At 46.6% G+C, this 23933-nt stretch overlaps 1 protein-coding gene across 1 annotated transcript in view; it reads left to right on the forward strand.

Annotated features, from left to right (window-relative positions):
- Positions 1-2209: 2209 nt before the first annotated feature.
- Positions 2210-23933, forward strand: part of SEZ6L (seizure related 6 homolog like) — a 193644-nt gene continuing 171920 nt past the window's right edge. Inside the window, exons 1-2 of the mRNA XM_060118330.1 lie at positions 2210-2227; positions 2561-2600. Of these exons, the coding sequence (XP_059974313.1) occupies positions 2210-2227; positions 2561-2600 (58 nt within the window). The remainder of the gene's footprint in view (positions 2228-2560; positions 2601-23933) is intronic.

Raw genomic sequence — 23933 nt, forward strand, 5'->3', positions numbered from 1 at the left:
CTTAGCTCATTTAATATGAGGAACTTTCTGGACACCACACTGGTTGTTGTAGACTCTGCTTTCTCTTGGCTCCCTGACAGCTGCAAAAACAGCAAATGCCCAGCTGAAAACTGAGAAAGAATAGCAAAGTGAATGAAAACCCAGGCTCTAGAGTCAGAACAACCTGAGTGTAACTCTGTTGCTTTTCATTAGATGTGTGACCTTGGACAAGCTGCTTTGTCACTCTGAGCCAGCGTTGGGCCTCATTTGGGGGTCATGGTCTATTCTCTGCCCACTTCCCGGGGATCATGGGATGGAGGGGGGCTTGGTATAGAGATGCTCTGCAAAAAAAAATAAACAAGCTACCCTTCCTGGGATCTGTAATATTCATCAGATAGTAGCAGTTCTTCAGGCTCCCCACCTGCCTCAACCCTCCCCCTGATATTTTCATTTTATTGAGGAAAGAGACCCAAAGATGAGAAGGGACTGACTTACTCAAAATCCCACTGCAAGTGAGTGGCAGAGCCAGAACTGGAACCTCTGACTTGTGTCTTCTCACTCCCATTCTAAAGTGACTCCCTCCTCTTTTTTTTTTTTTTTTTTTTTTGCGGTATGTGGGCCTCTCACTGTTGTGGCCTCTCCCGTTGTGGAGCACAGGCTCCGGACACGCAGGCTCAATGGCCATGGCTCACGGGCCCAGCCGCTCCATGGCATGTGGGATCTTCCCGGACCGGGGCACGAACCCATGTCCCCTGCATTGGCAGGCGGACTCTCAATCACTGCACCACCAGGGAAGCCCTCCCTCCTCTTTAAGAACCATAGAATCCCAGCTGTCCTCAAGCATATGTTCTGATACCCAAGGAGATGTGGCAATGACAGCCTTAAGGGCGTCTGTCTCCATTAAACCAGTGGCATCCCTTACCCACATTGGATATTTACATTATGTGGCCATGGCGGAGTGGCTGCATAAAAGGAGCTTCAGCAGAAGCTGAAATCAAGCTCTACCTCCCTCCTGTGCTGACTTGGCACCTGAATCTTCGAGGCATCAGTGGACCAGCTTGCACCTGGGAATGGTGCCATCCAACCAGATGGCTCAAGTCAAGCAAGCAAGAGTAAGCCAAGGAGGCTCAGAGAGGTGCAGGTCCCAGGCCAGGTGCCCCTCCTGGGCTTCCTTGCCCTCACCATGGGTTGTAGAGAGTGGCTGATTGAGAAACCCAGCGTGGGGCGTGGGGTGTAGAGAGCCAAGGAGGGGTCGCAGGAGGCATAGATGTTGTGGTCAGGGCCAGCTTTGGGCAAGTAGGACACCAGGGATGATCCAGGGGCTGGAGGTGAGGGCAGGGTGGGTGGATACAGTCTAATACATGGGATGTGGAGCTTGGGACAAATCGTAGAAGGAAGAAGGGTGGGTTTGATCCATTTTGTGACAGTTTGCTTGTCTCACCCGTTCCCAGCTTGGGGGTAGGCACGTGCCAAAGCTTAGCTCATGCATCAGTGAGTTCAGGATGCTGAAACGAAACATTGACCCAAGATCAGGAGCCCCACTGGGCAAGGCAGTATAGTGTATTGAAGAGCACAGACTCTAGAATCAGAGATATCCATTCCAGCCTATGTGACCTTAGATAAGTCACTTCACTCTGAGATGATTGTGATGATTTGTTGCTGCTGCTGTTGTTGCTCTGAGCTGATTCTCAAATTCCCAAATCCATGCTGGCTCCCAAGGGAGGAACCACAATTTCTTTGGGCTGTACAGAACAAAGACTTGCTCAGGATAGCTCGAGAATAAGAAGGCTCGCTCAAAGGATACCTCAAATATTGGACCAAGGCTGTTGCAGGGCGTGGCTCCTCTCTGCATTTCTCTTTCATGGCATCTGCTTCTCTGTGTGCACCTGTTGCCTCTGACTCCCTCTCCACTGCCTGTGCCCCCTTCTGCTCACTCACTGTGCATCTCCCTCATCACCTCCACTGACATGCGGGCCATTGTGGCTTCACAGTGGTGCCATCCGAGCAGATGGCTCGAGTCAAGCAAGCAAGAATAAGCCAGGGAAGCTCAGAGAGGTGCAGGTCCCAGGGCAGGTGCCCCTCCTGGGCTTCCTTGCTCTCACCATGGGTTGTAGAGAGTGGCTGATTGAGAAACCCAGCGAGGGGCGTGGGGTGTAGAGAGCCAGGGAGGGGTCGCAGGAGGCATAGATGATGTGGTCAGGGCCAGCTTTGGGCAGAGAGGACACCAGGGATGATCCAGGAGCTGGAGGTGAGGGCAAGATGGGTGGATACAGGGGCTCATACCCACCCTTCTTCCAGCTCAAACTCTACAGGTGTGCCGCCTTCTGTGGAAAGCACTAGTCACGTGTGGCTGTTTAATTTTAGATTTGAATTCATTAAATCAAATTAGAATTTGAGTGCCTCAGTCCCACTAGCCACATTTCAAGTACTCAGTAGCCCTGTGTGGCCAACGGCTGCCATATTGGACAGCATGGAGAAAGAAGGTTTCCATCTTGACAGAAAGCTCCATTGGATGGTACTGCTCTAGACCATGGCAGTCCAGACAGACCTCCTAACAGCCTCTTCATGTTTCCTGGTTCAGGTTCCTAAGAGGAATATGGCTTGTCCTGCTCAGGCGGAAGGTTGGCAGTTTGTGTTTGATCCAATCATGTGCGGCTGGGGTGATAAGCATGCGTGGGGCATAACATGGGGCCGTTCAGGTCTATACTTTGGGTTGAGTAATCACTGCTAATGACATTTCACACACTTGCTCCGCTGCCCTCGATAGCTGCTTCCTCAACCCTTCTAACTGAGGATGTGGCTCTGGAACTCGTTTTCTAGTACATCCATATTCATCAAGCTGTGACCTCACTGATAAACACATCCAGGGAGCTGGAAAGAATCACAATGTGTTGTAAGTGTCTGTTGATTGGGTTGACTCTTATTATCTCTCTATGCTCAGCCGTTTTGTTGAGTGGATGAGTGAGGGAAGGAAGGAAAGGAGGAAGGGAGGGAGAAAGGAAGGAAGAGAGAAAGGGAGAAAGAGAGAAAGGAGAGAAAGAAAGGCATTCTTTGGCCATGAATGGCTCAGATTTAGGGGGCATAGCAAAAAGCATATGTAGGAAATATACAATCTTTACATCATTTGGGTAAACTTAGGAAAAAACAGTTTAGGGCGGAAGTTGATGAGAGGGGTCCTCTTAAACTGGTGTATTTAGGCATTTCAAGGTGATCCATCATCTCTGAAAATCAAGCTAGGGTAGAAAGTGAAGAGAAACTTCAAGATAGGGTCCCAGGAGCCCTCCCCATCCTTGTGAAAGGTTCTTTCGGAATGACGACAACGTCTTTAGAAGCAGTGATGGAGGCCAGTGGGAAAACAGGGTGTGCTTTTTCAAACATGTTGTTCTATGGGCAGCTGTAGTAACACGGCTATTATATAAGGTGGTGATTTCTCCAAAGCTTTAACATTATGGAACTAGGGAGGTGTTTAAAAGAACGTACTCGGAGTGAACTTTCTGAGAGTGGTGAACTCAGCCCTGGGTTAGAACTGAGACAGGCCTGAATGTGGATCCCAGCTCTGCCATTTATGTGCTGTGTGATGCTGGAGGAAGTCCTCTCATCAGTTCAGCTCCCTGGTTCCCATCTGCAAAACGAGAATAGAGTACTTCCTCAGCCTTCCTCCACAGGGTAGCTTGTGAGAATGCAATGCATATGGTCACTTCCATGCACAACTGCAGGAGGCGCTATTCATACTGTAGTGTATGTGAAGGGCTCCCCTGAAGTTAAGCAGTGCACAACCTATGCAACTGTACGTGGCAACCCTGAATGTGGAAGGGCATCACTAAACTATAAAGCGATTTGCACAGGGAGAGGGCCAGTGCCTCTCCCACTTCTCATTCCCTAAAGCCTGCTGATGAGGCCTGCACCTCTGTGCCCCTCTTTAGAGCAGGTTTACTGAGCTGTAAAGCTAACTGGGGGCCAACCACCTTGGAAATGAATGCAAAATATGTGGAATCAGGCCTCATTTTCCAGGGCTTTGGAAGGGAAATTTGCCTAATTTATGGCATAAATAAAAAATGGTGTGCTGGGGCTAATTTGCATACTGTTACTTGCCTTGGCATTAGAAACAACATTTTCTTGTGGTTGTTTTTAAAGAAAGCCTCAGACCTCTCTTGTTAATTCAACTGTGTAAGTTTAGGCAAGTTATTTAACCTCTCTAGGTCTCAGTTTCCTCAGCTGTGAAGTGAGCATGACAGATGGACCCATATCATAGGATTGTAGCAAGGAGCCATGAGTTAATCCTATAAAACTTGTAGAACAGTGGTTGGTACCCATAGTAGGAGCTCAATAAGCATAGGAACATATACAATATAACACATATCATCATCACCCTCCTCATTAATTAAACATGTATCTAGACCTACCATTGATGTCACAGGAAAGTCAGAAGGATGCACTATCAGTGTGTACCCACATGGAGTGATTTCGAGTTCAGGACCTAGACTTGTGCTAGGACATAGCAGGTGTCTGGTTATGGGATGCACGATCAATGGACTGTCATCATCATTAATCACTTCCCCTCAGATGCAAGCATTGGAAAGCCTTTCTCCCCTTCAGGACAATGAGGTCCTCCAAGGCAGGGAATAGATCACATTTCTTTCTCAGTCCCCACCTCTCAACAGTCCATCTCCAGAAAACAGAAGCTCAATAAATGCACAGTTGTGGTTGAATGACTGCTGAAGTGTAATCATTCTTAATTAGTGCTCAGGAAATGCTTAATATCAGCATGCCTGCTAAGGCCTGATTGTTTTCTTCCCAGACTAAGAACTCCTCAAGCCTGTGTCACCAACATCTGGCTCAGAGCATGGCACGTCGTGCAGTCAGCAGGTGCTCATTGGGTGTGGGGCAGTGGCCGAGAGCTCAGAGTTTAGGGGCACAGAGACCAGAGTCTGAGACCTAGCTTCATCACTTACTAGCTGCATAACCTTGGCAGATTGTGCCTTGTGGAAAAAGCATGGGCAGGGAAAATAACTGTACCTTTTTCATCTATTTGAAATAAAGAAGGAATTGTTCATCAAGAGCTAGCATGGTGCCTGACAGGAATTAGGTACTCGATATAGATACAGCTATGAATAAATGAATGAATGACCTTTCCCAAGAGTCTCGACAGAGGAAGAGGGACTTGGTGTATAAATTACCTCACCAGTGGGGACAGAATTCACAATTGCATGAACCCCACAGATAAAATGGTCTTTGGGAATTCACAGAGGTGTATTGACTTTACAGCACCCACATCTAAACTGTGCTTCCTGATTTAAGGTATTTTATTATTTAATAAAATTGAGGTTCTAAGCAGAATGCAGGGATCGGGGGGGGGGGGGGGGGTGGAGCCGTCACTCCCTGGCCAGTTTTTTATGAGCAAGGTTCATCTCACATCAGCCACAAAAGCCCAGACAAGGAACAACTTGGGTGTGGCCTGGTCCTCTGAGGCCTCTTGCGGGTCGGGAGCTTCCAGAGGGCAAAGTCTGGGTCTTATCTGTCTGTCTCTCCACTATGCCCCTGCCCTGTTTCCAAAGAAAGTAGACTTCTGGAAAGGCTGAGGAGGAAACAAGCTCCTATAATGCCCTAGAATCCCTGCTAGGGCTTCATTTGTAGGATTTTGCTTAATTATTAGCAGAACTTCAAAGGTGACTGTTATAGCCATTTAGTTATAGATTAGGAAGCTGACTGAGGCTCAGATGGCTAAATGGTGGTGGATTAGGATTCATTAATTCATTCATTCAAGACCACTTTCTCATCCTTCAAGACCTTCTACTCTGTATCAGGTACTTGGCACGGGCTAGAGATAGATGAATAAAACATATCCTTGTCCTGAAAGAACTTACAGCTAACCATTCTTTTTTGTTTTGTTTTGAATTAATTTATTTTATTTTATTATTTATTTTTGGCTGCATTGGGTCTTTGTTGCTGTGTGCAGGCTTTCTCTTGTTGCAGAGCATGGGCTTTAGGTGCCCGGGCTTCCGGAGTTGTGGCTCGCGGGCTCTGGAGCACAGGCTCAGTAGTTGTGGCGCACAGGCTTAGTTGCTCTGCGGCATGTGGGATCTTCCCGGACCAGGGCTCGAACCCGTGTCCCCTGCATTGGCAGGCGGATTCTTAACCACTGCACCACCAGGGAAGTCCCAACAGCTAATCATTCTTCAAACTCAAGTATGAGTCAAAAATGCAAGTTTTTTCTTCTCTCCTCCATTCTCTCTTGTGTTGCCCTGATGATTTCCAGGCAAGCGGGCAGCTCTCTCCAAGGGTTCAGGGCTGGGAGCTGCCAATTCCCAGAGCACTGCCTGCAGTCCTGGCTAATATCTACACAAAGCAAACTGGCTTGGTCTCACCCACCCTCATTTCTAAAAGAAAAAATTAGTAGATGCTCTTTCATGGGCCACATAAGTGTGCCCCTTGAAGAAAACCTTCAAGAACCATTCCAGACTTCATAGACACAGACAAGAGAGCTCCGTCAGGGCCTGCTGAGAGCAATGTCACTGATTTCACTTATGGCAACTATGTTGGTGCTGCATTCTCTTAGGCATGTGGGAAAATACACCCTGAATTGCAGAGACTTACATAGATGTACCTGAGTGTGTGTATATACGTAAATTAGGTACCCACTATGTCCATAAAGCATAAACTTGGACAATCAGTTAATGAGGTTTGGCCATAAACAAATTACCTCTTTCAGGTCCTGGAGTAGTTTTATTCTAAGTAGTAATAAAAATAGTCATTTACTTGTATGCATGTGGCAGAGGGTACCTGTTATTGTATTAGATGGTCACAAACAACTTTGAGAGGCTAGTGATATTGAAAATGAGTCCTGGGCTTCCCTGCTGGCACAGTGATTAAGAATCTGCCTGCCAATGCAGGGGACACGGGTTCGAGCCCTGGTCCGGGAAGATCCCACATGCCGCGGAGCAGTTAAGCCCGTGCGCCACAACTACTGAGTCTGTGCTCTAGAGCCTGCGAGCCACAACTACGGAGCCCGTGTGCCACAACTACTGAAGCCTGCATGCCTAGAGCCCGCACACCGCAACGAAGAGTAGCCCCCATTCACCGCAACTAGAGAAAGCCCGCGCACAGCAACAAAGACCCAACTCAGCCAAAAATAAATAAATAACATAAATAAATTTATAAAAAAAAGAAAATGAGTCCTATTTTTCAGATGAGGAACGGTTCCTTGGCTTCCCTTTTTCCTGACATTGACATTTTGGAAGAGGACTGACCCATTGTTTTATAGAATGACCCTCAATTTGGGCATACACTCTTTCTTTTTTTTTGGCAACGTCACGCGGCACGCGGGATCTCAGCTCCCTGATCAGGTATTGAACCCACCGCCCCCCGCAGTGGCAGTGCAGAGTCTTAGCCACTGGACTACTGGACCGCCAGGGAAGTCCCAGCATATACACTTTGAATTCTTACAACCTGGTACCATGCTCTCCATATTGGTCCGTAACTTGCTTTTCTATTTCTTGGGCCTCTTTTCTGTGACTGGAACAAGGCCCAGAATTAGCCCAAGTCAGGCTGTCTTCACTGGTTCCCTCCCCAGTCTCCAATACCGTGTACCCACTTCCGGGGTCCCTTCCCTAATGCGTCCCCTCCCCCTCCCTCTCCCTGTGCTGGCCCCAAGGCCCCAGGCTGGCACCCCTGCTGTAGTAATAAGCCTGTACTAGTCTCAGTTTTTATTTGGGCATCTGTCTTTCCCAGGAGGGTGCTGGAAATTCACTGATTCCACCACAAGCAGCAAATATTTAATGAGTGTCTACTGTGTAGGCTCTGCTCCAGGCCCTGGAACAAAAGCCAGTGCCAGCCCTCAAGGAACTTACTCTCGGTGATTATTCACTTATTCACTGATTCAGCACATTCATTCATTCATTCATTGATCCATCAAATATCCATCCATGTGCTGGGTGGGCTGCATCCCCCACAGCCATCACTTGTTATTTGCATAATGGGGTAAAAGTGATGGCCCAGCCCTGCAACAGGAGAGAAGGGGTTCAGCTTGTCAGTGTGTGATAATAAACAAGATAAAGAGTTTCCAAAGAACCTCAGATATTCTCCCAGGGCGCTGTATACATGAAGAAGTTAAAAAGAGAGCTGGGGATCCTGAGAGTATTTATAACCTCTGAAGAGTATGAGCTGAGTATGTGAGGGCAGCCCTCACACTGCCCACGGGGACTTAGCCAGAGCCAGGCACCTTGGTTTAACCTAACTCCTTGGCATGGACTAGCAGAAAGACCACCCAACCAGGGGTCAGATATCTGCATTCTGGAGCTGTGTGTGTGTGGAGATGTGCTGTGTGACCTTGGGCCCATCGCTGTCCCTCTCTGGGCCTCAGTTTCTCCATCTCTAAATTTAGCAGCCTGGGCTGAATCAGTAGTTTTCAAAATGGACTTAAGAGGGAGTTAAAATCCCTTGGGGAGCCTTTAAAGACACAAATACTTGGGCTGCACCCCTGCCTACTGCCTCAGAAGCTCTACCCACTGTACCTGGAGATTTCTGGTGCATCGATAAAGCGTGCCTGGATTATTTGACCCCTAAACCATGACCTTATATGATTCCTTTGTTCATGATAATTATGCTTACCATTTATATGCCAGACACACGCTACGCCCTTTACTCCCATTTAAGCCCCCATCATGGTCCAGCGGGTTAGAGACTATTATGCCCATTTGACAGCAGTCACCACTGGGGCTTGGAGAGGGTCAGGGATTTGCTCAAGGTCGCACAGCTCTAGAAAGACCCAGAGCTGGGATTTCTATTTGAGTCTGAGGGACTTTAAAAGTATCCACTGCCTCTCTGTGGTATATGGGTACGGTGGGAGTCTACTCTGTGTTCCCTCCCCAGGGGCAGTCCCGGTCCCGTGAAGCCTGGGATCGATCACACCCAGCCTCCTGCTCACCAGCCCAGGTTTGCTGTGCACAGGGCCGGCCTCCCTGACTTGAATTATCCCTGCCATCAGCCCTCCCCCCCACTTTTGCTCTTGCAGGGGCCAGGCTGAGCCAGAGATGTGTTAGCAGCCAGGATCCAGCTCTGGCCTTGGCCAGGGTAAGTCGCCAGAGTTCGGGGCATTCAAAGAACTAACGGAAAGCCGTTGTGGTCAGAGTGTTGAGAACTGAGAAGAAAGTGGGCATGATGACATTAAGAGGTGGTGGAGCCAGATCCCGTAGGGCAGGGAGGGCTGCCAGGAGGCACTGGGAGTTTGTTCTCTTGTGCTTAGAAGCCACTGTGAGCCAGAGGGTGGCCTGATCTGGTTTGGAAAGCTGTTGATGAAGTGGAGGAGGGTTATTTAGGAAGCCCTTGCAGGTAGGACTTGAAGGAATTTATCCCACCCCCTCATGCCCCTACCACGAGACAGGCCCACCTGTCTCCTGCCTCTCTGGAAGGTCTGGAAACATTTGAATTCCATTCAGCCCAGCCCACCCCTCCTGGCACAATCTCTCCAAGCACAATGGAAGTGAGGGTGATGCTCTGAGTCTGCTCAGAAGTCCACGGATTCCCAGCCCTTGACCCTTCAGCAGTGTTTCGGACCTCCAACCAATCCACACGCTTGCCTCCTCAAACCTGGTCAGGTGCTTTGAAAGGCTTTCTTTGTCCTCCCTGCAGTGGCTAGAACACAGAAAAAGCAGCAGAGAGCGGAGGAAGAGAATATAAATTTGGACAAATGATGATTAAATGCCCCCCCTCCCCTCCTCTCAGTCCCTGATCAGACTGTCCAAAAAAGATCTTATATGTATTATCACCAGCTCTCGGTTTCATGGAGGCCTGACATTGCAGGGTAAATTAAATGACATACTATAGCTTAACTATAAAAATGTGCTTGGGGCAGAAATTAGACATACCAGGACTTTTCCAGCAAAAGACATTTTTATAAATGCGTGAGCACCTGAACAAATTTGGAGGCTCTGTCATTTTGATTTAAAGCCGGGGAAGTGGGGCTGATCCCTAAAGAGGAGAAACAATTATTCAGATGAGAAAAGATTTAAAAATCCTGGTTCTTGTCACTTATCCACCTTGGAGGACTCAAAAGCGTCATGTAGAGAAGAGGGTTGACTCGTGTGAGAGCCAGGGCCCTTTCGTGCCTGCATCACCCATAAATCCTGTACGACTTCCACATGCTGTCTCTTCTGGGAAGCCATCCCCACCCCTTGAAGCTGGGTTAGGAACATCTTACTGGAGCACTGACACCCACTTTGTTTCAGTTAGCTATTGCTGCATAACAAACCACCCCCCAATCTTAGTGGCTGAAAATAGCAACCATCTATTATCTCAAACGATTCAGTGGTTTAACAGAGCTCAGCTTGGAGATTCTTCTGGTCCATGTACTGTTGGACAGAGCCATGGTCATCAGGGAGCTTGACTGGTCTGGAAGGTCTAAGGGGCTCATCCATATTTTGGGCAACTTGAGCTTCTTATCACCAGAGCCACCTTAGTTTTTTCCTCACGTGGCCTCTCCATGTGGCTTGGGCTTCCCCCAGCATGGCAGCTGGATTCTAAGCAGGAGTGTTCCAAGAGCAAAGGCTAAAGATCTTGCAAGGGCTGGCTTTAGAAGTTGCACATTGCTTTCTGTTGGTCAAAACAAGTCACAAGGCTAGCTCAGATGCAAGGGGAGGGGAAACAAACCTCATTCTGGATGGCAGAGTCTTGGCCGCCTTCTTTAATCTACCTCTCGTACTCATTCACCATATAGAATTTATTGTGCAATTGCCATGTGCTTGGGAACTGCTATGCTAGGTACTCACCTCTCTATACTCAGTTTATGTCTGTATCTCCTCATGCCAAGGGACCCTTGTTAAATTCATTTCAGGTACAAAGGAGGTGCTATTGGTTCAGGTTCGATAGAGAGGCCACAATTCTGGGTGTTCATTTCAAGTGTGGTCACTCTTAAATTTTTTTTTTTTTTTTTTTTTTTTTTGCGGTACCAGGGCCTCTCACTGTTGTGGCCTCTCCCGTTGCGGAGCACAGGCTCCGGACGCGCAGGCTCAGCGGCCATGGCTCACGGGCCCAGCTGCTCTGCGGCATGTGGGATCTTCCTGGACCGGGGCACGAACCCGTGTCCCCTGCATCGGCAGGTGGACTCTCAACCACTGTGCCACAAGGGAAGCCCAAGTGTGGTCACTCTTAATCCAGGAGGTTATCGTGAAATATTGCAGGAACCTAAGGACTAATATTATATTCTTTTATAGTAGCAGCAGCAATAATAATAGCAGTAGTCGTAATGATGATTAATTGTACCAAGTATTAACAGTAGTATAATTCCTACTGCTCTAGAAGTAATAACTGTACCTTACACTTAAGTAGCCTTTGGCCACTTAAAAGGCATTTTTGTTTCTGTTATCTTACTACTCTATCCAGCAACCTTGAGAAATACCCCAGGAGGACTCCTGTTATAATCCATAGTTTGTATATGAGGAAACTGAGCCTGAGAAGGGATGAAAACCTTATCGTTGGCCAATCATAATGGATATAATTTATCAACGACCTACTATATGCTGGGCACTTTATACCAATCATGTAATTTCCTTCTCGTAGCAATGGTGTGCGGTAGATACTATTATTGCCATCATTTTACAGATGAGGAAACTGAGGCTCAGAGAGGCAAACTCCTTTACCTGTCAGTTTCATGGCTGAGATTTGCTTCTAGATCAGTCTAACTCATGAGTCAATGACTCCACAATGCTACACTGAGTGCCTCCCAGATTGCCATTTTCTAAATTACTTTAAGCTGAGAAGATAGATGACATTCATGTAAAAATAGTGTGCAAAATCAGAGTGAGGGATTCTTCTATGGATAACTTCCGCCAGCTTTAGCACCCACCCTTTGCAACATTTTTTACTGTAAGCTTTCATTTTTCACTCGTTCTTCGTTCTTAGCAGCTTCCACTTAGCTGAGGCTACCAGGAAGTAAAGTTCCAGAAAAGTGAGTTGTCATATGTATGAAATTACTTGAGGTCATTCAGTCCAATTCACCGAGGATTGTCACTTTGAAGTTGTAAACTAAGCACTTAATGGGAGCAAACGTATATTTTTTTTCAGCATCTATGATAAAACCCATCAACTGGTATTTTCGGAAGACAGAATATACACCAAATATTAAAGGCAAGATATTGCAAGATTAGGCATGCTGTCTTGAAATCAGGCCACCTGGGTTCAAGTTGCATCTCTGACATTTATCAGCTCTACAATCTCAGGCAAGTTATTGAATCTCTCCATGCCTCAGTTTCCTCATCTTTAAAAGAGATTTATAAGAGTACCTACTTCACAGGGTGGTAGAGAGGATTAAGTAGGCTAATATATGTGTAAACCATATAGTCAGACTTGGTTTATGTGCTCACCTTTGAACCAGTCACTGGAGCTGGAGTGATGTAGGACCTGATTGGCCAGGCCTGAGCTCCCCCAACACATGGATTAAGAGGGAGGAATGGAGGCCTCCCAAAGGAAAATCAAAATGCTGTCACCAAGAGAAAAGTCACAGTCAAGTCCAGTATGTCAGGAGACCAAGAGCTTCTTTTTTTTCCTACCATGTTTCAACTGATACCTGAAGGACTCAGGAGGGGACAGAGTATGTACTACGAGTAAGATGGCATGAGCATGAGTTAAGCAGAGGTGTTTCTCCTGAGCAGAGCCTACAAAGTAGTTTGGACCCAGACACAACACTGCCATTCACCATTCTGCCTTTTTCAGAAGACAGCAGGGAAAGTGTGCGGGAAGGATTGTGGGGCTTGGCAAGACAGAGACCTGCCAGTTTAGCAGCAAGTTGCCATCAGTTGTGAAACACTATCCTATAAATATGTAGGGTGCCTGAGAAATAGGCGTGTGCCAGGTCTCTCCAAGTGGCAAACATTTAAATAACAACCTCCTGCTTGATTAGAATAAAGGAAATGTGCCGTCAGCTGAGTCTCTTCCTTTCTCTGACCCTCAGTATTTTCATCTGTAGAATGAGAAGGTTGTACTAGGTGATCTCTCGGGATCCTTCCAGTCCTTGTGCTTGAGGAACTGTGACTAAATTTAAATGGCTTTAATAACAGATTGAAAGTGAGGAATCAGGGCACATTCACTAACTCACTGAGAGATATTGGGCAAGTAACTTCATCCATCCATCTATCTGTCCGTCCATCCACCTGTCCTACCAACCATCCACCCGTCCATCCATCTATCCATCCATCCTTGTCCACCCATTCATCAATCCATTGATGTATCTGTCCATCTATCCACCTGTCTGTTCATCTGTCCTTATATACAGCTGTCCATTCATCCAACCATCTTTTCATCCATTCGCCTGTTGATGAATCCATCCATTCATCTGTCTTTCCATCCATGCATCCATTCATTTGTCTTTTCATCTATCAACTTGTCCATTCATCAACTCATCCTATGGAAGGCCATTTTAACACCTTGGTTTGCCCTAAGAAGTCTTATTTTGGAGCCCCAAACTCACATCGCATCATACAAATTAAATGCATTTTTTATTATTTATTTTAATTAATTAATTTTTGGCTGCATTGGGTCTTCACTGCTGCACGTGGGCCCTCTCTAGCTGTGGCGAGTGGGGGCCACTCCTCGTTGTGGTGTGTGGGCCTCTCACTGTAGTGGCCTCTCTCATTGCAGAGCACGGGCTCTAGGCATGTGGGCTTCAGCAGCTGTGGCACGTGGGCTCAGCAGTTGTGGCTCACGGGCTCAGCAGTTGTGGCTCATGGGCTCTAGAGCGCAGGCTCAGCAGCTGTGGCGCACCTGCCTAGTTGCTCTGTGGCATGTGGGATCTTCCCTGACCAGAGCTCGAACCTGTGTCCCTGCATTGGCAGGTGGATTCTTAACCACTGAGCTGCCAGGGAAGCCCTTAAATGCATTTTTATTATAACATTTTAAAGGAAATATTAAAGTTATACTTTTGGAATTATTTTGTTACCACAGTAACTCTCTCAATTTACGTTTATCTGTAATTTCTTGAAAAAATCATCACACATACTCACATTTCTTATGAAATGAGACTTGAACCCATCAGCTCTTTTCAAATATAATGAAACTTCGTGAACACTAAATTTAAAAAATACTAAGATTGACATAATGGTATGGTTATGGAGCCATTTAAGTTGAGCCTTTATTAATTTTGCTTGTGCAGTTTTATTATTTTGGAGGCAATATATTGTTTTTAGCTCCCAGATATTTTCATGGGCTCTTAAAAAGCTTGTAGGCCTCAGGCCTTAATGGGTAAAATAGGCCCATTTCCCAAGTCCTCTATTATCCCTCCTATCTTGTTTGGGTTCCTAGTTGAATGAAAGGAAGGGGAGGTCATACAAATGAGCTATCTGGTCAACCCAAGATAATGTGATTCATGAAAGAAACACAAAATGAAGTATAAACATCACACCAAAGGGATTTCTTCACGTTCACCCTCCACCCCTTTAGTCATTCCTGTCCTAAATAGAAAGAATAATTCTGGACAGATGAAAGAGGACGATAAAAGCAGTTTTCAGCCCTCGCCATAAATTGTAATCAGTACCTACTCTAGTAGGGAGCATTTTTTTTTTCTTTATAACAAATTTAATCAGTTATACATATACATATGTTCCCATATCCCCTCCCTTTTGCGTCTCCCTCCCATCCTCCCTATCCCACCCCTCCAGGCGGTCACAAAGCACCGAGCTGATCTAGTAGGGAGCATTTTGATTCCTTTTTGAAAATGTGAAATAGCAGATTTATCTCCTGTGATCACATCAGGAACAGTTTTTTTTCCATATAAAAAGTGGTTTCAAGAAATGCTGAAAGCTTTAGAATAATGAAGGCAAATTGCTCTTACAACAGCAGGGAATTGTGAGCAGTTTGTCTTTTTTTTTTTTTTTTTGCGGTACGCAGGCCTCTCCCTGCTGTGGCCTCTCCCGCTGTGGAGCACAGGCTCTGGACGTGCAGGCTCAGCGGCCACGGCTCACGGGCCCAGCCGCTCCGCAGCATGTGGGATCTTCCTGGACCGGGGCACAAACCCGTGTCCCCTGCATCGGCAGGCGGACTCTCAACCACTGCGCCACTAGGGAAGCCCAGTTTGTGTGTCTTTGAACACGGAAAAATGAGAGAATTCCCCAGGAGAAAAAAAAAAAAAAAACCTTAATTTGTCACCAGAAAATCCATGTGAAAAAAACCATGGCTCGATGCCTGAGGAATATATATGAATCGGAGCACTTGGTGAATACCCTGTCCATCTCCGTTACTTAAAGATGAAGCATCTAGGACTCAGAGAGGGAAGATAACTTATGCAAGGTCACAAAGCGAGTTTGTGTCAAGGCCAAGAGCTCACCCTGGCTTGATGTTTTTCTTCAATCTTGTTGTTTTACATTGTCCTAAAATAGTGGGAAATGCATGAACAGAAAAGGTACTGTTTTTACAGTTTGGTTTTTTCTTCATTTGACATTTTTGAACATTGAGGAGATGCGTAGAGAAAATTGGTTATCCCATTCCCACCCCACCATGGCATTAGACTTGCCATGGCATTCATTTTGCTCAATTCCCTGTGGCTGTTTGGGTCAAATTCTCCCAGGAATAATAACCGTGCTGGAGATTATGGTGCTGTGTATACAGTGCACCCGTGCTGGGTGTTTCTTGAGTGTCAGGAACCGTGCTGGCTGTTGAAGGAAAGAAGTTGTCTAGGACAGAATCCTTGCCCTCAAGAGTCTCAGAGGCTTATGGGGAGGTTGGATGTATAAGCAGACAATTTTGACAAATAGCGATGTGTCCCAGGGTAGAAATAAGCCCCAGAGCTCCAGGGATGCACATGACCCAGACTAGGGTTTTAAGGCAGGCAGGCTTCCCAGAGGAGGCGAGCCCTGAGCTGAGTCCCAGAGGATGAGTAAAACTTAGCAGAGATAGGAGAGGGAAGGGCATTGCAGACTCAGAGAAGAGCAAACTCGAAGGTTGGAGGTGAGAACTTTGGGACTAAAAGCAATCTTAGATGCAACTAGACCCTACTCCTGAAATTCCTATTTCACAGATGGGAAAAGCAAGGCATTTTTGAGGTTAGGGTGCTTTTATACAGGCTAGCTCATTCTGTTGACCTTCTTGGCCTTTAGAAGACAGTGGTATTGTCAAAGATGATGATCTTTGATATAACTAGATCTTTGTTATAACTAGTGCATCTTGAAGCAAAGGAGATGTGGATTAAATGTGTATGTGAGGGCTTCCCTGGTGGTGCAGTGGTTGGGAGTCCGCCTGCTGATGCGGGCGGCGCGGGTTCGTGCCCTGGTCCGGGAGGGTCCCGCGTGCCGCGGAGCAGCTGGGCCCGTAGGCCGTGGCCACTGGGCCTACGCGTCCGCAGCCTGTGCTCCGCAGCGGGAGGGGCCGCAGCAGTGAGAGGCCCGCGTACCGCAAAAAAAAAAAAAAAAAAAGTGTATGTGACTGTCTCTCCCCACCCCTGAATTCAGAGAGCCTTACCTTACACTCACTGGTTGACAAGCTTGGACTGCACATCAGTTGTCTGTGATCCGCAGTACCTGTTTCATCTTGGCCATTTCATGGTATTTAGGAATCTGCATATGAATCTACCATTGGGCAATGCAATAGGTCTTTAGAAAAGGGTTGGGGGCTCATGGTATGGGGGTATTCCTGATGGTATAGGAAAGAGAATTCTGGATCTTTACCTACCTCAGTTGGAACCCCAGATGCACCACTTACAGGCTGTGCAACTTGGAGCAGACCCTTGTCTCTCTCCATCTTCTCACCTGTAAAATGGGGATAGGAAGAGTTCCCACCTGAAAGGACTTTGGGTGGATACAAATCCATGCAAGGATCTTGACTGAGGGGCTCAGAACATCCGAAGAAAGAGCTGTTTGCATTATCGTATTTTAATCCAAACCAAGTTCCCCCCGCCTGCAGAACTGTTTAGGGCCAGCTACTTCCACCGACATATTCTTTTTCATCAAGGTTTGTGCTGGGCATAAAGCAATAGGGAGATGCTCCGTGCTGTAGAGCACGTCAGATGTCCTGCAAAGCCTCCCACGCACAATCAGGAATGACTCCGTGAGGGGAGTTATTTTCGTTCGCCCTTTGTCTGCTCTGCTCTGGTTGTTCAGATAACTGGACTTTGCCTGACTTTACAAGACTGGCCAGACTGAGCTCACCTGAAATGCCATCTCAGACTCTCAAACTACCTTTGATAGGCCTGCTGCCTATGGGTGAAATATTCCTCATACAGTAAAGTAGGGAAGGGTGAAAAAAGCGTCATAAAACTCCTCAAGGTTATTAGGAATTCTATAGTGATTGAAAAGTCCAGCTTTGGGAGTCAGAGTAAGCTTAGTTCTAATTTCAGCCTAGCCACTGACTGCCTGGCTGTGTGACCTTGGTCTTATCAGCTCTTCTCTCTGAACCTCAGTTTACTCATCTCTAAAATGGAGATAGTAACACCTATCTCATTGGGTTATCATTGAAGATTAAGTGAGATTCTATGTTAAGTGCTTGGCATTGTGCTTGGGAAGTTGTAAGCACTCAGCAAATTCTAGCTATTTTATTATGTTATATTCATTCATTTAGAAAATAGAAACATCTAAACACTGTCTATATATGCCATGCTCCAGGACAGGTGCTGGTGACATTGTTGGAACCAAATACATGTGGTCTCCGCCCTCATGAAGCTCAGTCTATAAGAGGAGAAAAACAACAAGCAAGTTAAGTATATATATTTATACACACACACACTGTTACCGAATCGGGTCCAGCTGCACGCCGCTCAGAAATCAGTACTTGAGAGAGAGAGACAGATGTTGGTAGAAGGGAAAGTTCCTTTTAATCAGAATGCCGGCAATCTGGGGAGATGGTGGACTCAGTGTCCCCCACAAACCTGCTCCAAAGATTATGCTCAGGCATGAAAGTTTTTAAAGAGAAAAAAGGACACAGTCTAAGTTAATCATTCAGATAGGGGGTCAGAGTCATCGCTATCCCCCACTGTGTGCAGGCTTGTCAACTTCTTGTGATTCTTCTTTTTAAAAATATATTTATTTATTTATTTTTGGCTACATTGGGTTTTCGTTGCTGCGCGCAGGCTTTCTCTAGTTGCAGCGAGCGGGGGCTACTCTTCGTTGCAGTGCACAGGCTTCTCATTGCAGTGGCTTCTCTTGTTGCGGAGCATGGGCTCTAGGTGCACGGGCTTCAGTAGTTGTGGCACACGGGCTCAGTAGTTGTGGCTCACGGGCTCTAGAGCGCAGGCTCAATAGTTGTGGCGCACAGGCTTAGTTGCTCTGCAGCATGTGGGATCTTCCCGGACCAGGGCTCGAACCCGTGTCCACTGCATTGGCAGGTGGATTCTTAACCACTGTGCCACCAGGGAAGTCCCTCTTGTGATTCTTCTTTAGATGCTCTCTTGTTCACAGTTTGTTCATGAGATTACCGAAGGGGAAGTGAGGGAACAGATCTGGTCATCTGTGAATTACTTATTCTTCATTTCTACTTCTTTGATCTACGGAAAGAGCCAACAGATGGGGCAAGGTATTGTGTGGCCAAAAGATTTGAAAGGTATGCCAGAGCCAGAGATGAGTAGAGCATGGGGGTGCCTGGTTTAAGGTTAGTGACAAGACAAAAGGGACCTCCCTGTAGAGGGCTCTTTCCTGACAAAAGCTGCTTACAACACAATTACAAATAGGAATAAAAGTGCTATAGAGTCATCAAGCTGGGTGCTGGCATGGGGGAATCAGGTGGTCAAGGAGGGCCTCCCTGAGGAGGCAACCTTTAAACTAAGATCTGATAGATAAGTAGGGGGTTGTCAGGCCCAGAGCAAAGGAAACAGCATGTGCAAAAGCCCTGAGGAACGAATGAGTTTGTCCTGTTTGACTCAGAACCAAGACCGCTGTGGCTGATAAACAAGGGCAGGCATGGTCAGTAACGGGTCGAGAGAAGCAGCCAGGCTCTGGGACGCACAGGGCCTTGCAGTAAGGGTTTGGAGGCGATCTAAGAACAGTGGGACGCAAGCCACTAAAAGGTGCTAAGCAGAGGAGTGAGTGATGGGGTCTGAGTTCCCTTTTTGAAGTCTCACTTTGGCTGCTGGGTGGAGAAGGGACTGTAAGGGGAGACTGGTAGGGAAGCTGTGGAGTCATCCAGAGGGGCAAAGTGGCAGTTTGCACCTGCATGGAAGCTGCGGAGATGGAGAGAAGTGGAAGGTTCACGGTCTGTTTTTATTTTTTAATTTTTATTATTTTTTTAAAATTTATTTATTTTATTTTTTTAATTTATTTTTTTAGCTGCGTTGGGTCTTCATTGCTATGCGCCGGCTTTCTCTAGTTGCAACGAGTGCGGGCTACTCTTCGTTGCGGTGCGCGGGCGTCTCATTGCGGTGGCTTCTCTTGTTGCGGAGCACGGGCTCTAGGTGCGTGGGCTTCAGTAGTTGTGACGCATGGGCTTAGTTGCTCTGCGGCATGTGGGATCTTCCCGGACCAGGGATCGATCCCGTGGCCCCTGCGTTGGCAGGCGGATTCTTAACCACTGCGCCACCAGGGAAGTCCCCTGTTTTTAAATCAAAGTCAATAGATTTGTTGGATAAATGTGGGAAAAGGGGAGAAAATAGAATCAAAGTATCCCCCAGGTTACTGCTTGAGTGACTGGCTGGATCGGATGATACCGTTTACAGGCATAGGAAAGATTTCTGAGATTGAACAAGAGCAGCTCTAGAGCTCTTGTAATGCTGACACTGAATGGAAGACGTCTATCAGCAGCAACCCGGTGTGTCCAGAATGTGGACACATCTTATAGGTGGATAAATTTAGGTGGGTGCATACAGATAGCTGTAGATATAGATACACCCCCTCCTACATGTACACTAGGCTCTTTCTATTACATCCCCTTATTTTATTTCCTTCAAAGCACTTACGAGAAACAGAAGTAGCTTGTTTATTTCTTTCTTTCCATAGGTACCATCTTTCTCCCCAACTAGAATGTAGGTTCATCAGGGTGGGGCTTTTGATGATTTTGTTTACTGCCGATCCCCGGTACCTAGCACTGGGTCTGGCACACAGTAGGTGCTCTGTGAATTCCTGTTAAAAATGAGTGTATACGCTGATGTGGCAATGTGCATTTAACTTCTTTTGCTTGCCGGGTGTTCAATTTCATGTAGCTAAAATGATCAAGTGGATTCTCAATAGATTCTCTCCATGGGCTGGGGAAAGCCTGAGGCTGGTCTTACTAGATAAGCTGCACACTGTCACCTATTGAATTCTGGTGAAAAGAGAGCCAGGAGGGGTCCTGGTGTAAGGACAGATGAATGTCATGAGCTTTCTGTTATGGAAAATAGGGTGGCTGGTGGCCTTCCAGGAAGACTCAACAATGTCAGTTGACTGCAGGAAGAGTTAATAACTCCTCCTAGCCCAGCCCACTTGGCTCAGTTGCTAAGCAACTGCCGCCCTGGAGTTATATAATGTGTAAGAGAAACTTTTTTTTTTTTTGGCAAATGGAACGCAGGCTTTCTAGATGACAGGGGCTTTTCACCGTAATGTTTCTGATCTGCAGTTGGCTTGGGCAAGTTAGACAGGAGAGTGGCCTTGCAGTAGCTTTCAAGCTCCTCTGACTAAAGAGAATGCCTTCATCTGATAAGGGATAGATTTGGAGAGAGCGGTAAAAGGGCAGTCTTCTTTCCTTGCATGGAATTCCTGGGAAATTCTGGCGTGGTCCAGCCTCCCTCTGTGGATACTCCAGAGGGCTTTGGTGATTTCGGATTTCCCCCGAAGCTCGCACCAAACTCACAGCTGGATTTGGGCAAATAGGGAGAAGCTACTGGTCTACCCAGGGTTTCATTAGCTCATGGAATTATCCATCTCTTTGGTCTTTGAGACTACAAACGTGTATTGAATAAATGAAGAAATGACTCATTTCAGTAATCACAATGCAGTATTAGAGAAGCAGAGGGGTTCAGGAGTGAATCACAAGCTTTGAAATCAGACCAAACTTAGTTCAAATCTGGGCTCCCATTGGGGAAATTATTTAACCACTCTGAGCCTCAGTTTTCTCACCTGTAAAATGGAGGTGATGATGATGGTAAAACCAGTCTTAAGTGCTTTGCAGTGCTGTGGCCAAGATCTAGTGGCATGATATATATGAAAGTGCTCCAGAAAGCCCATAAAACTTAAGCCATAAGACGTTATGGAAAAAAACCCAAACGAACTTTTTGGCCAACCCAATACGTAGATATTAGTTATCACTGGAATCAGGCTGAGACTGTAACTTAGACTCAGGGTTCCTCTGGAAGCTCATGCTGTGAACAGTGATAGCCGGAAGAGCATGTATACAGAGATGATGGGGGAAAAAACAAAAGGGAAACAGAAAGGGATTGCAAGGTAAGGACAACTCATCCGAAAGGTGTGGCTGTATTAGCATGATGGGCAAATCAGGAATTGATTTATAGAAAGCTCTCCCCCTAGATTCCTTTAATTCAGTGGTTCTCAACTACTCAAGGAACTGGGAAAGTTTTATTTTACTTTATTTTTTTGGCCATGCCACGCGACTTGCGGGATCCCAGTTCCCTGACCAGGGATCAACCCATGCACTACCCACCCCCCTATTTCCCCCCTCTCCCCCGCAGTGGGGGATTCCCTTGGAAAGCTTTAAAATGCATAGATACCAAGACCCCACTTGAGACTAGTGGAGCCAGAATCTGTGCTGGTGGATTCTGGGACATTTGTTTTTTTCACTTCCCAGATAATTCCATGGAATATTTATGGAGTGCTTTACTACAGTGCGGGGTACCAAGCTAAGGACTTTGCATTCAGGTCTCAATTAATCTTCACAAGAATCTTGTGAGATGAATACAAACACCTCCACTTTGTAAATGAAGAATATGGAAGTATAGAGATGCTAAGTAACTTGTCCAAGGCCACACAGATAGCAATAGAGGTGAACTTCACTCCTAACTCCCAAATCCTACTCTTGACTACCCCAACATACTGCTTCTCCAGGCACATTGAAAATGTGATTGAAGGCACAATAATTCCATTTACTCACACATTTCCAGAATCTTATTATTGGGTAAAGCAAGACTCACCTCTACAGGCTGTATAAGTTATTAATAATATTGGGTCAACTGCTACGTCAGAGAGATCAAAATATGCTTGTGGCTTAATTAAGACAGTACTCTGTTTCTCTATCAATGTGGATGGTCCAGAGATAACAAGACAGATCTGGAACCTCCAGGGACCCCAGGCTCCTTCCAACTCAGAGGATGCTCTGGCATCCTCAACTTGGACCTTCCTTCACATCTTCAAAGACAGCTGTTCCAGCTCCTGTCCTTATACCACCTTCCAGCCAATGGCAAGGGGTAAAAATAGGGAGTGGTGGACACTTCCTTCTGAGGGCTTTCAGCGGGAGTCATGCCTATCACTTCCCATTGGCCAGAACATAGCCCCATGGCCACACCCAGCTGCAAGTGAGGCTGAGAATTGTAGTATTCAGTATATCCTAGATGGCCGTGTCTGCAGCTAAAATGTGGAGATTTTATAATTAAAGAAGAAGGAGGAAAAATCTACTGGGGAAAACGAGTTTCATCTTCCCAAGTCCTAGGGGAGTTATGCTCAAGAACCTGGAAGGACACTGGAGTGATCAGAGAGTCATTGGAAATTTCATAGCAAGTCTAGACTATTGAAGACAAGTTAGAGATTATCAGCTCTGGACAGGTCCTTAAAATCAGAGTTGTCTGACCACTGGGAAATGAGAAAACAGATTCCCAGAGAATGGAAAACACTGGCCCAAAGCGCTTGCAAATTAGCGATGGAGAAAACCAACGCATTGCCAATCTCCAACCAACCTTTTGTACCAATCACTGTGTTAGAGCCTGTGATTTAAAAAAAAAAAATGTAGATGGAGAACCACACCCAGGTCTCAAGTTGCTTGGGGCCTGATGCTGAGCAGGGGCTGTGGTAGCAGCAATATCCCGCTAGTGTTCACCCTCTGGGCTAATGTCAAACCTGCTCTCTCCAGGGTAGACAGCCTGGGAGGGAGGGGATGTCTGGGAACTGATTTAATTTGTGTCTATTCATCCGAGAGGAAACCCGCAGTGTGATGACGTCGGGAGCTATTTTGTACAAAATTATAACTTAAAAGAGAGGCAAAAGCAATCTCTTTAATTACCTTGGTTTGATTCGTCTACCTGATGCTTTTGGGGAAAGGTTAATTTAATTGATTCTCTTATGTGCAGTCCCATTACCTCTGAATATTTCCAAAACATATTTATGCGGCAAAACTTAAGCGAAGTGGGGCTTCCCTGGTGGCGCAGTGGTTGAGAGTCCGCCTGCTGATGCAGGGGACACAAGTTCGTGCCCCGGTCCGGGAAGATCCCACATGCCGCGGAGCGGCTGGGCCCGTGAGCCATGGCTGCTGAGCCTGCGCGTCCGGAGCCTGTGCTCTGCAACGGGAGAGGCCACAACAGTGAGAGGCCCGCGTACCACAAAAAAAAAAAAAAAAAAAAAACTTAAGCGAAGAGTGGTACATCCAGGGCCCGAGGCAAGGATTAATTTCAAACTGTCGGTGCGGCTTTTTAGCAGTTTGGTGAATCCTCTTCTGCTAATTTGTACTCAGCCATTGGGTAGAGTCCTCCTACAGCATGGCAAGAATGGAAGTTGTGTAGCTTCAGCCCCCATGGGTCTTTAGACTTAACTAAACACGTGAAGATAAGGAAGGGGAGCTGGCAGCTGCAGGGAACCGCCCACACACCTGTGAGCCTGACACTTCTTGTACGTGACCACTTTTAATCTGTGCTTATCATGAGCTCGGTCCTGGGCCAAGCACCTCATCTGGATGGATTCCTTGAAATTTCACGACAGTCCTCTGAACATGGTACTGTTATTGTTATTTCCATTTCATGGAAACGGAAAGATCTCATTGATAGGAAGTGGTGGGGTGAGATGGAAATGTAGCTGGTTCCCAAGACTTCCTGAATCCTTCTCCTTCCTTCTCCCTTCTCCTCCTAACGTATATAT

Source organism: Mesoplodon densirostris, chromosome 15, assembly GCF_025265405.1.
Source record: "Mesoplodon densirostris isolate mMesDen1 chromosome 15, mMesDen1 primary haplotype, whole genome shotgun sequence".
Lineage (NCBI taxonomy): Eukaryota > Metazoa > Chordata > Mammalia > Artiodactyla > Ziphiidae > Mesoplodon > Mesoplodon densirostris.